Raw genomic sequence first — 17,735 nt, forward strand, 5'->3', positions numbered from 1 at the left:
TATTTGTGGTTTAATTTAGGAAGGAGTTTCAGTTCAGCCACAGCTAGGCACTTCTAAGCCAAGTAAATCTCTGCAGAGTGTTTTGCAGCAGATTAACCAAAGCAGCACCTCTGGGACTTGTGTAAAGCTCAAAGACCACTGTGTCCCTGTGCTCCACTCCAAGTGATTTCTCCTGGCCCAGGAGCTGTTCCCCATTCCAGCAGCCTGGCCAGAAGGGTTGAGCTTTGTTTGGTTTGGATGTGATGCTTGACAGACTTCTAAACTGAATTGTCCATAATGACAGCAGCCTTAAACCTGGCCCTTTTGGGGAGCCATCAGATGGTTTCTCTCTGTCCCTCTGCCTTGTGCCATGCTCCTGCTCTCTGCCTGCACCTCTGCTCCCAGTTCTGCCCTGGAATCCTGCCACCCTCTCAGCCTCCCTGGCTTGCTGCTGGCTTTGGCAGCATTGTTGCAGCCCAAGTGGAGTGTGGCAGGACTCACCTTGCCTGTGGATGCTCCTTGCCAAGCAGGAACTGGTGCCCTGCTAGTTCTGTTGACACATTTTGTTTTTTTTCCCCTCCCTTAGGTACAGCATGCACCGGTTCACATAAGTTTGGGGTTTAAATGAAATATATTAAATAATGACTCATTAAATGTTTGCGAAGTCTCTGTATTGTAGCAACTCAAAAATATTTTGGTTATCAGTGTAAATCCAGTATCCCTGACAGTAGAGAACACAAATGTTCTAGTAATTCTGTGCTGTCAGTTTTCATGCATCTCACCAGAGCTTGTAGGTTGCTTGTTGAGTCCCCACTTCCTTTTTGAAGAGCTTAGAAAGAAAGTGCTGGCTGGGAACACAATTTCATCTTTCAACTTGGATATTTAGTTCTTTATTCTATCTTTGGGCGGTTTTTGCTTCACATCATACTTAAGGATTGCCCATGTTTCAGATAATCCTTCTTGGAACTGTTGTATTGAAATATTTACTGAAGACTTCTATTATTTAAATTGCTCAGGGTAGGGAGTCATCTCAATTTCAGGTCTGTGTCTCTTGGGCCACCTGTTTGCCCCTGCCTTTCTTCCTTGAGAAAAGACTGAATTCTTCAAATGTGGCAATCTGTGGAGATATCAGCAGTCATTGCTGCCTATTAGCTGTACAAAAAACCCTCTGCTAATGTACTTCAGAACCTTCTGTCGAGGCTGATGATGATGGCTGGCTTTGGATTAGTGCAGAGATGTCCCCTGCATGAGCTGGGTGTGGTTTCCAAGGTGATGCTTGTTGCCAGCTCTGTTCTGGGGGATCCTGGGGTGAGGGGTTGCTTGCTGTCTCTCACTGTGCTGCTTGGAGCACCTCTGAGGAGCAGCCCTGCCCACACCCCAGGCTTTGTGCAGCTGGGATTTTTGTCACAGAAAAAAAATCCTGATTTTTTGATGCACATGAGTCTTACAAAGTTTGTCCATGGGGGAAATATATTGACAAAGTATTTTTTGTGCTTTTTGATTGTAGCTTTCATCATGGGGGACATGAAAACCCCTGACTTTGATGACCTCTTGGCTGCTTTTGACATCCCTGATCCAACTAGTCTCGATGCTAAGGAGACCATTCCATCAGCTGGGGAGGAGAATGAGAATCACCTGAAGTCCTCAGGAATGTGCATGGATGAGAATGTGTCCTTGTCCCACTCTCTGCCTCCCTCCGATGCACCCGTTGTCAGTGTGATAGTGAAGAACACGAGTCGCCAGGAGTCTTTTGAGGCAGAAAAGGAGGGGAATCACCTTGGAACTGGTCTGTTACACAATGGCTTTCGTGGCTCTGATCTGCCAGCTGAGGCTCATGCTTTAGTCCATAATTATGGCAAGTTTGAGTCAACTTTTATTAATGGTGACAGCTCGAGAGGTTACTCTGATAAACTGGACGAGTCCAAGTCAGAGCCTTTGCCAACATTTAGTCAGTTTAGCCCCATTTCCAGCCCTGAACCAGAGGACACGTTCAAAGAGAACAGTATTGGGGATAAACCCAAACATGCCCAAACTCCTTATTTTCCACCACCTTCAATATATGTCCCAACAGGGGCTTCAGTCCTGGATCATCTTAGGAAGGTGCCAGAGCCTGAATTAAGCATGTTTGATCAGTATTGTAAAAAGGAACAGAAGACAGAAATCCACTGCCAGCCAGAGAATAGGCTGGAAATGAGCAGGAGAGAGCAAGACAGAGCAGTGGAGAGGTTTGCAGAGTCAGGCAAGGACTTGTTAGACACCAACAGCTTTCTTGGGGAAGGCTTGGTGTTTGGAGACCTCCCTCACAACAATTTAGGAGATGGCAAGGGGTCTGTGCCCGAGCTAAACGTGTCTTCATCCATACCACCTCGGCAGAGGCTAAAGCCAACTCATTCCAAGCTGTCATCCTGTGTGGCAGCATTAGTAGCTCTTCAGGCCAAAAAGGTTGTGTGTATCCCAAAAAACGATCAGCCAAATTTTACCAAGGAACCTGGTCCTTTTAAAGACGGGACGAAGGGAAGCCCAAAAATGCCCAAGTCGCCAAAGAGTCCCCGCAGCCCCCTGGAGGTGGTGAGGAAGGCTGGCAAGCAGCCCGAGAGTCCTCGCAGCGTGTGCAGCGACAGCAGTGGGAAAGGCTCTCCTTCCATGGCAGCTGGCTCCCCGCCAGCCATTCCCAAAGTCAGAATAAAGACTATCAAGACATCTTCCGGTGAAATTAAAAGGACTGTAACTAGAATTTTGCCAGAAAATGATGAGTTGGGCAAGTCTTCAGAAGAGTCACCTGCAGAAACCTCTTCTGCCGAAGAGTTTATCAAATCTTTCCCCTCCCCTGATACTAGTGCAGTTACAGAAGGTGAGGCTGGCAGGAATTCAGCCAAAAACGGGGCTGCTGTGGCTATCCAGCTGTCAAATGTAGTGAGTCCTTACTCAGACAGTGTGAAAATGGATATTGCAAACAGCACTTGCACCGTGTCCTTATCTCCCCTGCCAAACTGCGGCGGCGGTGCCATCAAGGTGGGGGTCAAGAGGCAGCAGCCATCCAACACGGCCACCTCCAGCCTCCTTCCCAAAGCTGTGCACTTGGCTAATCTCAACTTGGTGCCCCACAGCGTTGCTGCTTCCGTTACAGCCAAGACATCGGCGCAGAGGCGGAGCCAGCCTCAGGTGACGCAGATGTCAGTGCCGCTGGTGCACCAAGTCAAGAAAGCTGCTCCCGTTGTCATGGAGGCATTCCATAAAGTGCTGCACAGTGCCAATCCAGTGCCCATATATACTCCAAACCTCAGCCCCCCAGCTGACACTAGTATTAATTTACCTGCCTCTGGGTATTGTTGCCTGGAATGTGGGGACTCGTTTGCCTTAGAGAAAAGCCTGACTCAACACTATAGTAGGCGAAGCGTTCACATTGAAGTCATGTGCACTCAGTGTTCAACTATGCTCCTTTTTTTTAATAAGTGTAGCTTGCTTAAACATGCACGAGATCACAAGAGCAAAGGATTTATCATGCAGTGTTCTCAGCTGCTCATGAAACCAATTTCCATAGACCAAATGTTTTCACCTTCTCCTACAAGCTCTTCAGCCTCTCCAGCTTCTCAGACTTTTCTCTCCTCCTCTCCTCCACCCAAGTCCAGTGCTGCTTCAGGAGGTGGGGTAGGGATTTCTGCAAGCACTCAGCCAGCCTTGCCTCTCTACACAGACCCACAGAGGCTAATCCGTCATGGATCTAAGTGTTTGGAGTGTAACAAGCAGGAGCAGGATTACGCTTCTTTAGCAGCTCATTACCAGAGAACCTCAGAAGATAATGAGAGACTGGTAAGTCATCATTTTAATGTTATTAGTTAAATCTCTCCTAGTTTAAAGAGATTGTCCTCAAGGGGAAAAGTAGGCATGGTGGTGGCAGATGAGTTGCTTTGCCTAAAAAATGCTTATGGGGAGAATTTGGAATGCACATGAGCCCAGACGCGTGCGTGTGAGATGTTTAGCATTGTTTGCTTGCCTTCTTTCTGCCCTCTGCCAGTAAAAAGAGCATAGTAAGGAGACTGTGGAGATCCTTGAGTGTCAGAGAAAGGTGATGGAGATGAAAGATCCCTTGGATGAGGCGTGCAGAGAAGCTGTAGGGGAGGCTCAGCAGAGCGTTACCTGGAACAGGTTTTTGTGCTGTAAGCGTGGCTGGAGGAGATCTGGCACAGCTCAGTGTTGCCTTTCTTGCAGCTGGTGCCAGAACCTTCCGTGTGAGGCATTGCACATGGGCTGTTATTGTTGCTGTTGGTGTGGTCAGCTGTGTGTGGGACAGGCCTGCTGTGGTATGTGGGGGAAAGGCTGGTTCTGGCTGCTTTTGTCCTGTGGGTGCATAGCAGGGTTCAAGAGCCTTGTTAGTGGCTTCCTGCCTTCCTCCTGTGCTGCCCTGCTCAGCTTTCCACCACCTTTAGGGACCTGGTTGGAATCCCCTTAAATTAAACTCCAGTTTAGGTTCCCCTGATGAAGAGAAGATGATTGTTGTTGTGGACCATACACTTAGTTTATGGCTTTTATTTTGGAAGATGTGGTCAGTCTTGTTTTAGTGTTAACCAGCTGCAGTTGAAGAGGAGGAGTACTCCCTTTCTCCTTATCTCTTTGGAAGAGGTGAAAGCTTTCCAGCAGAGCTGGCTCCCCCTCCAAGGGCTGCAAAAACCAGGGCTCCATGCCAGCATTTGGGAGGATGACCACGTCTCTGCCATGGCTGTGAGAGCACCTGCACTCTCCAGAGCCTCCCTGTGCTGTTTGAACGGCTTGCAGGAGTATTGAGGTTACTGTGGTCTCATTTAGATAGTTTGTTATCTTAAATTCATCAGCCGCCAAAAAAAAAAATAGATTACGGCTGAATGGTTTTGATGTTGTAAAAAATGGTGAGGCCAAAAGGGATCAGTGTGGCCACGTAATCAGGTTTCTTGCCTGAGGCAGGTCAGTGAGCACTGCACTCTGTCAACACACCAACTTATTTTTCAACTCTAATGCTTTTTTGGGAAATGTCAGCAGTCTGGCATTAAAACTTCCAGGAGAAGGGATGCACTGAGTGCTCTAAAGTGATCTAAAATGTTAATCAGTGGCATTAAAAATGTACTTCCTTATTTCTATTGTGGGATTATCAATTCAGGAGTTCCTTAAAGAGGAAAAGAATGTGTGATATTAAGTATTTTTAGCTTGTAATCAAATAATTTATTCTGTAACTTAACCAAGAATAGAGTTTACGCCTCTCATGTCAAGTAGTTCTGCTAGATGTGGGATTATTTTTGGGGTATTTTTCTGAAGAGAAGCACTGGAAAAAGAGGCTACTTTGGAGCTCCTGAAACCAGTTCCTCCCTGTAAGATCTTCCCATGCTTACAATGCACAGGATGCATGCACTGCTCTGGGAGTCCTTTTCCACTGTGTATTTGCTGTCCTGCAGGCTGCCCAGTGCTGCTCCGTGCTGTTCCCAGAACATCTGTTTCAATAAAGTTGTTACAGTTCTAAAGGAAATAAGCATTTGTGCCCCATGCCTGTAATGGTGTGTGTGGGTTTGGCAGTAGCTGATGGAAACCATCCCTCTGCCTTTTTAGAGCCCACGTGTTTGGTGTCACTGGGCTGAGAGGTAAAAGGATGGGTGGAATTCAGAGGTCTCACGGGGATCCCTGATTCTCTGAGCTGCCCAAGGGAAAAGCTGTGGATGACCTTCACATCATGTGTAGCTCCCAGCAGCACCAAGGTCTGAGAAGCTGAAGGTTTTGCATATAGAGTATTAATGAATGTAATACTATTAATCACGGTGTGAGAAGGCTGTAGGTGAAGCTGTTGGAATTTGTGCCATAAACTCCTGGAAGAGGAGAACATGGCCACCCCTTTCTGAGAGATACCCTGACTCTGCATTAATTTAATTCTTTCTGTTTTGGTGAGAAAAAGGAGAAGTGTTGGTATAAGCAGGAGAGGATCAAGTGACAGATTTTGCAACACTTTCTTACATAGTAGAAGTGGTTAAAAACTCTGCAGAGTTGGGCCAGGACACTTGTTTTTTGTTAGAAATTAGGTGTAGAGAAATTCTTCCCTGTGATGGGGGGAGGCTCTGGTGTGGGTTGCCCAGAGAAGCTGTGGCTGCCCCATCCCCATAAATGTTCAAGGCCAGGTTGGATGGGACTTGGAGCAGCCTGGGATAGTGGGAGGTGTCCCTGCCCATGACAAGGGGTGCCATGAGATGATCTTCAAGGTCCCTTCCCACCCAAACCAGTCTGAGTTTCTCTGATTCTCTGAAATTGGGTTACTGAGGAAGGCGTTGATGTAACACCTGTAATAAAGAGATTTTAGTGCCCTAGTAGTGGTTCAAAACCACCATGTCCACAGGGCAGAAGATGCTGATTTACATATTGGTACATCTAATTAAAACCACAGTCCACAGCAGTTGCTGTGCTTGATCCACAGCAAGCTGCAGTGGTGGGACAATCTAATCTGTCAGGATGCAGAAATAGCATTAATTGTTGTGGGCAAACCTGGTTATGAACCACATCCCTAGATCTCAAGGGACTAATTATCTAGAGTTTTAGCATAATTTTGTGCATTTTGAATAAAAACTGTGTATTTCTTCCTCCATACCTGATGTCTGTCTCACTGTGTTGGAATGTTGGTTTAGAAGTGGTGGTATGGGGTGTGGTTGTCATAGTTTCTTAAAGACAGCAAAAAACTGCACTCTGATAAAAAATACAAAAAAAAAATTCCAAATTAATTTCTTATTCAATTTCAGAACTCAGGCACAAACTCTTTACCATGCCTCACTGAGAAATTAGGAAGTACTGATGCTTTCCACATAAAGACTTGGATTGATTTATGCCTTCTAAGGAGCTTCCAGAAGTAGCAGGGCAGGTCCCCTTTGTATTATGGCCAAAAGCTTTTAATCTGTGACTGTTCAGATGCTTGGTACTGGATTGTCCCTGAAAAATGAGGAAAGGGAGATGAATGTATAATGGAAAGAGCAAGTTCAGCTGGAGGGAAAAGGTAAAAGCAATTTATCCACAGCACCTGGGTTTGTACTAGAAGGTGGAGAGCTGTGCAAAATAAGCCAGGTGATTTTTGATCCATGTTCTTGGAAGCTTTTCTGTTAAATGACACCAAATCTGGATGCACATCTGCTGTGACTGTACCTTGTGAGACCAAACAGGCTTTGAAGTGCTCAGTTCTGGTGCCTTTAACTCAAAAACGTTTTGGACGTGACAAGGGTGTGGCACCTTGCTCAGAAGGAAGAGCTGATCCAATGGGGTTGATGAAGAAAAGAAGCAGCAGGAGAGGCTTATTTTTCAGTGTGGTGTTTTCAGTTCCCCAGAAGCTGAAGGACAAACACCCTGTGATAAGAGGCAGGAATGATTGGATTGGAGAGGGGTAAGAGCCTGAGCTGTCTCTGCTCCATGAGAAAACTTACCCTGTGCTGATACTGAAGACTTTTCACTTCAATTGGAATTTCTTACCATGACTTTGTGAATTACTCTGACATTTTCAGGTTTCTCAGAGCTGCTTGAAAGGGGATTGTTGGTTTTTCTCTTTCTTCCAGATGATGGCTTGGGAAATACCTGGTGTTACATGGCTGTGGGTAAATCCTGCATAAATAGGATGGATAAATTACTTTCCTAGGTGTGGCCAAAATGTGAGTGACATGGCTGGGTCACATTTCTATTGCAGGAAGGAAGAAAGATAGTGATGTGGTCTGGAAGGAGGAAAAAGAGATTTGGAGCGAGTGGGAGGAGGAGAGGGGGATGATGATGTGGTTGAGAAGGTGCTGTGGTTTTCTAAAGGAAAGACCTTTAAAAAAATGATGGAGAGCTTGACCTTAATGTTGTATTTTTAAACATGTACATGATTGCAGTTGCTCAGAGCACAGCAGGGTTTATTTTGGTACAGAATATGTGTAGGATGAAGGCAGTTCCTCCCAGCTGAATACTGTGGTGGGATGGGATGGGATCTCCATGGCTTGCAGGGAGGATACAGGCTTGAATGATCCACTTCAGAAACATAAAGAACTGGGTTTATTAGATGTATGTTTTGAATGGATCATCTTGATGCCTTTTTTAGCAACTAGTGAGGCCAATTCTGCAATTTTTTCAAGCTTGTGAATCAAGCTGCTCAGTGGGACCTGTGTGCTGCTTTTCCATTGCTGAACTGCAAGAAGGAGGCAGTATGGGAATTAGAACAACTGGCAGGTTGGATTTGTTCAAAGCAGAAGCTGAGCTCTGTGTAGGCATTATCCTTGACAGATGTTGAAGAGGTGGTACCAGATGTTCCATGTAACTTCAGGTCTGTTTGGTTTGATACACTGGTGTCTTCTAGAGCAAGAGTTTTGGGCGTTGAAGGGGGAAGGATATATAAGTAGGTGTAGTTTATGCCAAATTATATTTGTTTTTGGAATAGAGAAATGAGTTTATCCTCAACTCCTTGCTGTTCAATGAGATGGTTGCATGAAGAATGAATATAAAGGAGAAATTGGATTGTGAGGTTGGAGCAGAATCAGGTAAACTCCCAGAAATAAGTGCAGCTGGGATCAGGATTTTATGAGATCTCCTGAGGGATGGTTTCAGATATCTGTGGAGTTAATATTTGTGTTAAGGAGACCTTGTAGGGTGACTGTGTTAAAAAATTTGCTGAACCAAACTAACAAAGAAAGAAGTCATGGAAAATGTGGAGTTTTTTACAGGAGGTTCTAGATGATCTTTAAGACTGAGTGGGAATGGTATGAAAAGCAACCAAAGGTAGGATTTTTGATCTTGAGAACTCTCTGAATGACTGAGGTGACACAACTGTGCAGGAGATTTCTGTCAATCTGTGGTAATGCTCCCTCGTGCTAGAAATAACCGAGTTGGACAGGAGTGTATTGATTTGTTTATCAGGATAGATTGGAGTAACTGAGGGAAGAATGACCAGAAATGGAAACATGATCTCTTGAGGGGAAATTAAAACCACTTTATGAGTTTAGCTTGGCAAAGGCCTGGTAAATGAGGGTGGGTGGGTGTCCTTCAGCACTGAAGCAGACAAAGGATTAAGGGGGGGATAGTGGCACTTTTTTCCCCCACCAGAAAGTAAATCTGCCCTCAAGAAATGCTTCCTGTACTCACAGGAATTGCTCTGGGCAGTTCATCAGCATCAGACAGTTTTCAGGGCTCAAATTACAGGAGAGGAACAAAGCCCATGCAGCTCCTGGTGCCTGAATTTGGGATGTGCTTTTCATTACAGGGTGTTCTCTATCCACTCTCACCCTGTGTCTGGTGTGATCTTTGTAGAATTGAGCTTTTTAATTTAGGGGCAGTAATGATGCAAAAGAGACTGAAATGGACTTATGGAGAAAATCAGAGGACAGTCTGTGATCAGCACAGGAATGAATTCTGGAAGAGTTTGCAGCAGAAGGAATGGAACAAAGGACACAAACTGGTTTTGAGACAGAGCTTATTTGTTTTCTTGGCAAGGAGAGACCACAATAACATGTGCAAGAATTAAAAGTACTTCCTGACCCTCTTGGGCATAATTGTCTATCTACTGGTAACCAGAGATATTTAATCCTTTTTTCTTTTCCTTTCTTATTTCACTTGACCACCCAAAATCCACCAAGGTAGCTACCAACTCTAATAAAGTACAGAACATAAACTCAGGACCTCTGAATTTTCTTGAACCTTTTGTTCTCCTTACTTTTTTCTTCTTCTTTTCTCTTTTTTTTTTGTCCAATAAGAATTTTTTAATGAGTTGTAATGTCTCCTGTTTATGTACCACCTACACAAATAATTTAAAAGCAATTTTATTGCTGTCTTTTCTTTTTCTTCTTCCTTCCCTGTCTTAAATCAATGCTTTATAATTTATTGGATAAAACTTACCAGGAGCTAGTAGAACCACATGCTGCCCTGCTAATTTCCGAGCAGCAAAAAAAAAGAAAGGCAGCAGCTGTATTTTTCCTATTTTTCTCTTCCTTCCCCCCTTCAAGTTCATGTTTTAATTTAGAAAACAAGAGGTTTGAAAATCAGCAAAAAATTCCCTTGGCCCCATAAAGCACTGTTTTCTCCCTGTCCCAAACCAAGAGTGATTAATGCAGTCCTTTGGTACTAGTGAGGATAGATTTTATTTTTTAATGGAAATTTTCCCTGTGGATTTTGTAGAAGCAAAGGGATGGAAGATGTTCTGATGAAAGCATGTTGGGGAAATGGAGCTGCTGGGAGAGAAGACAAAGTGGCAGGATAGCAGAGCCTGCACCAAGGCCAGAGCAGAGGATGAGGAGGAGGGGCTGGTGAGGAAGAAAAGCCAGGGTGTGGCTCCATGTTCTGCTTAAATCAGTTTGTGATCTGTTGCCATGAGAGACCAATCCCACCCTCTCCTCCTTCCCCACCCATGCCTGGTCCTGGTGGTCCTGCAGGCCCCAGAGGACTGGGAGCAGCTGGAGGGAGGAGGATAAGGAGCAGGAGCAGGAACTGGAGGCCAGGACATGGCTGAGAGTGAGGAGGAGGAGGGGATAGCTGGAGACAGGGGGGTTGTCCTGGGTGGGATGGAAATGGGGTGGAAGCTGGTGTCTGCTGGCACTAAAAGGAACAGTCTTGCTCCTGCATTCTTCTTCCAGCTGGGCACCCATGATGCTGCCCCAGGCAAGCTGGAGCTGTGACTGGAGAGCTCTGTGGGTGACAGGGCCCAGGCAGTGGTGATGGTCTGCTCTGTCCTGCTGGGAGGAGAGGGTGCCCTCTGAAGTGTTTATTGCTGCAAACACCACAGACAATAAACACAACCTCCAACCAGAGAAACTGTGGCTGCTGCATGCCTGGAAGTGTTCAAGGCCAGATTGGCCAGGGCTTAGAGCCACCTGCTCTAGTGGGAAGTGCCCCGCAGGGTACAGGCCTTTAACATCACCACTGTTAGGAAAGAGAGGGAATGTTCCTATGAACACATGGGGTCACACTGGGGGCTTGAAAGTGTGGATGTGAAAAGTCATTTAATCCACTATGGGATCATTTTAGCCAGTGGGAGTTCAGATTTCTGGTTGATACTAAGTGCCCACCCAGCCTTCCTCCTCACACTCTGCCCTGCTCCATCATGGAGTCCTTCTGCGATGGTGTTCACAGGGGTCTGAGGGTGAGGGAAGAGATGAGGATCTGACTCCATGTTTCAGAAGGCTTGATTTATTATTTTATGATATATATATTACATTAAAACTATACTAAAAGAATAGAAGAAAGGATTTCATCAGAAGGCTGGCTAAGAATAGAAAAAGAAAGAATGATAACAAAGGTTTGTGGCTGCGAGAGAGAGAGAGTCTGAGCCAGCTGACTGTGATTGGCCATTAATTAGAAACAACCACATGAGACCAATCACAGCTGCACCTGTTGCATTCCACAGCAGCAGATAACCATTGTTTACATTTTGTTCCTGAGGCCTGTCAGCTTCTCAGGAGGAAAAATCCTAAGGAAAGGATTTTTCATAAAAGATGTCTGTGACATCCTTCCCATGGGAGACAGTCTGTCACGAACACCTTTGTCGTGAGTCCTTTCCACAGTGCAGTTCTTGAGGATCTGCTCTGGGATCAATCCTTTCCATGGGGTGCAGTCCTGCAGGAACAGGCTGGAAGAGCATGGGCCTCCCATGGGGTCAGAGATCCTGCCAGAAATCCTGCTCCAGCAGGAGCTGCAGTGTCCTACAGAGCACATCCACTGTGGTCCTCCATGGATCAGGGGGGGACAGCCAGTGTCACCATGGATTCATGATGGTGTGCTCTGGCATCTGGGCTCTTATTCTCACATCTTCTCTCTCCTCTTTCCCAGCTGCTGCCCAGCATCTTTTACCTTCTCCTGATCTGCTATCTCAGATGTGCTGCTCAAGGGCTTGGGCTTGGCCAGTTCCATGTGCATCACAGAGCTCTGTGTGACTTGGGGACACCTTCTGGTGTCTTCTCAGAGGTCACCTGTCACAGGCATCTTTTATGAAAAATCCTTTCCTTAGGAATTTTTTCTCCTGAGAAGCTGGGAGGCCTCAGGAACAAAATGTAATCAATGATTATCTGCTGCTGTGGAATGCAACAGGTGCATCTGTGATTGGTCTCATGTGGTTGTTTCTAATTAATGGCCAATCACAGTCAGTTGGCTCAGACTCTCTGTCCCAGACACAAGCCTTTGTTATCATTCTTTCTTTTGCTATTCTTAGCCAGCCTTCTGATGAAATCCTTTCTTCTATTCTTTTAGTACAGTTTTAATATAATATATATCAAAAAATAATAAATTCGCCTTCTGAAACCTGGAGTCAGATCCTCATCTCTTCCCTCATCCTCAGACCCCTGTGAACACAGTCACAGTCACCCCTGCAGCCCCTCCCAACCAAAACCTTGCCACATAAACCTGCTACAGTCAAAAGAAAATATGTCAAAACTGAAATTCTTGAAATTACAGCTGAGATCATAAAGAGAAAAGAGCTGCAGATTTGCAAATTCAGAAGGAAGCTGATTTGATGCAATATTGTCTAAGATCTGTGATGGATTTTTCCATTGCAATTCCACTTTGTTTCTCTAAGCTGTCGAGTTTCTAGATTTACATCAATGCTTTAACCAGGGATTTTTCCATGTATTAAAAATGCATTTTGTGTTTATTTAATAGCCTTAGTTTCCAGAGATAAGTTTTTATTGGAGTGCCTTACTGCAGGTGTGTTGGGACGATTGAGATGTGTGTGTAGGAGTTGGTCTTGGTGTAGGTCTGAGGAGGACACTGGATTTGGGAGTGTTGAAGAGTTAGTGAAGTTCAAGGATACAAATACAAAAGGTCAATGGGAGGAGGAGGAGGAGGGATGCAACAATGAGGCTGAGGATGAATTGATGTGAGGTGGGAGGGAGCTGAAGGTCAGGCAGGCTCCCTCAGTGGCTGACAAAATAGGCTGCTATAATCTGAGGAAATAACAATTGCTGTCATGCTTGGATATGGTTAATAAGAATAAAATTAGAATAAAATCTCTACGTTAGGGTTCTAGGTTTTTCTTCTTCAAATGAATAATCTTGAGTTTCTGTTCTTTTCATCCCTGAATTGAGCATGTTAATGCAATGATGTGTGTTCATTTAGAGAGAACCTTGGCAGGAGTTTAGTTCAGTTATCACAGCAACAGCAGATTCAGTTCTCTGCCTGCTGCTTCTCCCCAGACTGGTAAAATGTTGTGTGGCAGTGCTGTCACCTGGATGGTTGAAATAAGTCCAAAATAGCCCTCCAGGCATCTGGAGCCAGTGACCCCAGAGGGCTGTGGGCAGGGGGGCAGAGGGGGCAGAGGTGCCAGCTGTGCCCCCAGAGGCAGCACATGGCAGCCCTGCAGTGCCACCCTGCTGAGGGACACAGGGGCTGGCACTGATCCCAGCCAGGCAGGCAGGGAGAGCTACTGAGAAGTTAACCTTTAACTTCAACTAGTAATTGGTCACTGTTATTTTTTTATTTTTAATAGCAAGAGGATCCTGCTAATCTCTGTGATCCCTTGGCTGCCCCAGCAGTTCTGCCCAAAGCAGAAAAATTACAGCTTGCAAAAGGCTGGATTTGGGAAGAACTGGGGTTTTAGGGCACCACTGGTAGGGGATTTTTGGTTTGAATATATTAGGGGTAAGCATTTTTTGAAACATTAACAGTCTGCAAATACAGTTTCTGTTCCCCTATGACTGTTTAACTTTGAGTCTTTAGTATTTTTTTTTAAGAGATAATTTGGCTTGTGAATCTTTTTCCAAGCCCTGGTTCCATGCCATAGGGTTGCTGCCCAGGTGTTTTTAGCTGATGCTCCATGATGATCATGCCAAGGTGGATCCTTGTAGTCTGGGGGCAGCTCTTAAGTGGATGTGAGCTCCATGACCATCACTTAACTCTGGAACTGCAGAGACTAAAACTGCTGGAATGTTTCTTTGCTCATGCCAATTCCCTTTCCACAGGCACTGTCTGGGGCAAAACTCTTGTGTTACTATAAATGCCCTAATTTGCAAACACCTCCATGGCCACAGGGTTGGGTTTAACAGACAAACTTTTTTGAGTGGTGTATATTTTTTTTCAATCTGCACTGTATCTCAGTGAATATTTAATTTTTTCCCCTTTTGAAGAAGCTAATAAGTAAAAATGGGAATCAGCTCAAGTATTCCAAAATGGCTGAGCTTCTGAGCATTTGTCTGTGTGTGAATGTGACTTGTGGAAGAAAAGCCCGAATGAAATGTGGCAGGCAAACCAGAATTAAAGAAAATTTGTAATAAATAACTCTTGATTAAAGCATAGGCTATGGGAGTATGAAAAACACAGACATTACACAACTGAATCCTGTCCTGGTAACATGTTTTAGAAATAACTGACTAATGAATGTCTCAAATTGCTGCCAGACTTCTTTGAAAAGTCATGGAAAACTAGGAGAGAGATAAAAATGTGACATCTGGAACCAAGTAATAATTTCTCATATGGAGCAGAGGAGTTGCAGAAGGAGGAACCAGTCTGTGTCCCAGACTGAGCGTTTGGTGGGGAGCCCAGCATGGCTGCACCCTGGCTCCTGCTGCCAAAGGGGTGAGCAGAACCTCCTGTGATCCTCCTGGCAGGGTGGCTGCCAGCTGTACCTGCAGCTGGTGAGAAAAGGATGAGTGTGAGCAGGAAGGCACCATTATGGTTTTTTGTTTCTCTGACTGGAACCTTCCTCAGCTCTAATGTGTTCCTTGCTTGGTTCCTTCCTACTCATTTGTGTGTAGGGCTGAGGGTAATAAAATGAACCAAGACACATGGCTGTGTCTTTTTGCAGCCAGTCCTTGTGGTGAGCCCTTATCTATAATATGCTGAGTTACTGGATTATGATCATCAATCTTTGCTCTTTAACTTTCCCAGATATTTGGAGGTTATTTTGAAGAGCCAAAATGCCAGCAGAACTTCCTGGGGACCTTGCTGTATCTTTTCTTCTAACCACTGAATTATCCAAGCAAACTCCTTCTTTTATGTGGTGGTACCTCCTCAAAATCCTGTAGTGAAGGATGTTGCAAAGCTGTTTGGGAAATCCAGGTAGCCTGATGATCCACTGGAGCTCAGATCTTCCTTACCCTTGTGGTTGTTGACTCCTCAGGAGAGCCTGGATTGTTCCCTGGGGCCAGAAGGGAGAAGCTGCATTGACTTTTCCCAAGTTCAGAAGTAATGCTGCTTGAGGATGAGATTTTCCTTATTCTTACTCATTTATCTCTCTTCTTTTCTGTTTACTGTCCAATGTCTTGGCTCTTCACATGACAATGTGAATTTGGAGGCTTGGGCTGGTTTATGTCCCCCCTGTGGTGTGTGGTGTCAGTGTGGGAATCCTTTTAGCTCCTTCAGTGGTGCCTGCAGGAGCAATGAATTAATTAATTTAGCTTTATCCTCACTGAGTATTGCTTTTTATTCCTGTATCATGTGTCCACGCTTTTTGGCAGGCTTTTGCCAGGCCTGAAGTAGATAACCACAATTTTGGTCCCCAAGCTTTCCTGGCCTGTGTTGGTATGATTTTGGTCCCTGGGACCCTTTCACATAATGCAGGAGGTGACAGGAGCTGGCTGCTCCTCTGACATCCCCAGGAGCAGTGCCCAGGCATGGAGTTCATCAAATCCTCAGTGGGTTTGGCATATTTTAGCACAAGAACACACAGGATGGTGAAAATTCAAAATGCTGATTGATTCTGGGAGCAGTGGGTATGACACGCAGGGGAGGAAGAGGTGAGCCTCAAACTGACTTAAAATCAAAACTAAATTGGCTTTGACAAGGCAGGATCTGGAGAGAGTGTTTCTCACTGAGTTTCTCACTGGGGCAAAGGTGCTTTCAGCTTGTGCTTGTGGTGCCTCTGCCTTACATAATAGTTGAGATCACAGCAAGAAGTCCCATTTGAATAATGCCAGGGAGATAAATTCTCCATTCTCAAGCCAGTTAGAAAAAAATATCTTAAACACAATAAAACTGATTTTACTTATTACTTACTGCTCTTATTTACTATGAATTTATTGCTTATTACTTACTTTTGTAGCTCTTACTTGGGGATTTGAGAGTGCATTGGAGAATTAAAGGTCCCACTCAGCTCCTTGCAGAGAGATCCTGGGGGATTTTCTATTTCTCATTTTCCCATTCCCATGGCCCATTTGCACTGGTTTTGTTTGCTGAAATTAGGGGACTTCTGCAGCATTTGAAATGCTCTTGAGCTTCCTTTAATTGCCCATGGGTGTGTACATGGCAGTCCCACCATGTGGTTTTTCCACTAATTTCTCTCCTTCCTGGAGAAACAATTTCTCCTCTAAACTGAAGTTGTGTCACATCTGAAGCTTTCCAGGTATTTGGCAATTTCTCAGTTTTCACTTTTGTGTGCCTAATTTTTTATTCCCTTCCACCCTGTGAACCTTTCAGGTTTGTCACAGCTTTGCATTTTATTGTAAGTGATGCTTTCTCTTACCTGCAGGGGTTTTGACATTTCCCTGATGGGTGTTATGTAGTGGAGCACCACAGAGGTGCTGCATGAAATAGCAATGATACAGAAAAGGGAGTTGGCCATTGATTTTATTCTATTTCTTTGTCAGATTTAGGGGCTTCTGTCTCATGTTTCTACCCTGACTGCCAGCAGTGAAATCCATGTAAATTATTTAGTTAAATTACTTGATTTGATAATCCATAATTAGCTGCATGCTGCTGTTTATTCTTAAGTTAGAGGAGTGATTTTGCATGGGATGATAAATGTTGGGAGACAGTTTTTGCTCCTGGAGGGCTCAGAGTGGGCTGGGATCTGCTCCAGCTTTACTCCTGCTCAAGCATCCCATAATGTGCTTCCTACAGAGGAGGAGTAGCTGCTCCTGGGCTTTGCAGGAGTGCAGAGACACCTGTGAAAGGGAGCAGAGGTTTGACAGCTGTTGAAAATGGGGCGATACATCCACATAAAAACTTTACGTGTCAAATAAATTGCGCTTCTGCAAAGAGGTTTTGGTAGCAAGCATGTGTGTAAAAATGGATTTCATTAAGGATGAAACAGGGAGAGAAAGAGGCTTTGTATTATTTCTGGTCATCAGGAAGTTTCTGTAAGGGAACCATAGTTTGTGGTCTTGGAAAGTTGAAATTTCATCTGATACAAAGAAATTTTGCAAGAGACTCAGCAGTTGTTTTGATGGGGAAGGTGCACATGAGGACTGCACTGCCTTCAGCAGCAGGTGCTTGGAGTCAGGCTGTAATTTTCCTCCTTTTTTGTGATCTTTTAGTGTGGGGTGAACTCTTGTTGAGAAGAGTGCTCTCCTTCTCAAGTCAGGAAACGAAAGTGCTGAGCATTCAGAATATCGTGAGAGCTAAGAGGTGAAAGAGTTTGCTTTCCTTTTCTATGGGGAAAAAAGGAAATAAACAAGAAAAGATAAAGAATAAAATAAAAGAATAAATAATAAAATAAAGAATAAACAATAAAAGATGTGGTTTAAATATGGAATGGTTAACTGTGGAAGATGTTGGGAAAAGATGATAGGAGACTGGTTAAAGAGCTTTGTGCATCTGATGCTGCTCATGAGAGCTAAGAGGTGAAGGAGTTTGCTTTCCTTTTTTATGGGGAAAAAAAGGAAATAATTAAAGATAAATAATAAAATAAAAGAATAAATAATAAAATAAAGAATAAACAATAAAAGATGTGGTTTAAATATGGAATGGTGGAAGAAGTTGGGAAAAGATGATAGGAGACAAGTTAAAGAGCTTTGTGCAGTTGATGCTGCTCATGAGAGCTAAGAGGTGAGTTTGCTTTCCTTTTTATGGGGAAAAAGGAAACAATAAAAGATAATAAA

General features: G+C 44.4%; 1 protein-coding gene across 1 annotated transcript in view; it reads left to right on the plus strand.

Annotated features, from left to right (window-relative positions):
• ZNF592 (zinc finger protein 592) overlaps positions 1–17,735 on the plus strand; it is a 37,933-nt gene that overhangs the window by 2,188 nt on the left and 18,010 nt on the right. The window contains exon 2 of the mRNA XM_058811391.1: positions 1,487–3,789. Coding sequence (XP_058667374.1) covers positions 1,495–3,789 — 2,295 coding nt within the window. The 5' untranslated portion in view covers positions 1,487–1,494. The remainder of the gene's footprint in view (positions 1–1,486; positions 3,790–17,735) is intronic.

This window comes from Ammospiza caudacuta, chromosome 10 (assembly GCF_027887145.1).
Source record: "Ammospiza caudacuta isolate bAmmCau1 chromosome 10, bAmmCau1.pri, whole genome shotgun sequence".
Classification (NCBI taxonomy): Eukaryota; Metazoa; Chordata; class Aves; order Passeriformes; family Passerellidae; genus Ammospiza; species Ammospiza caudacuta.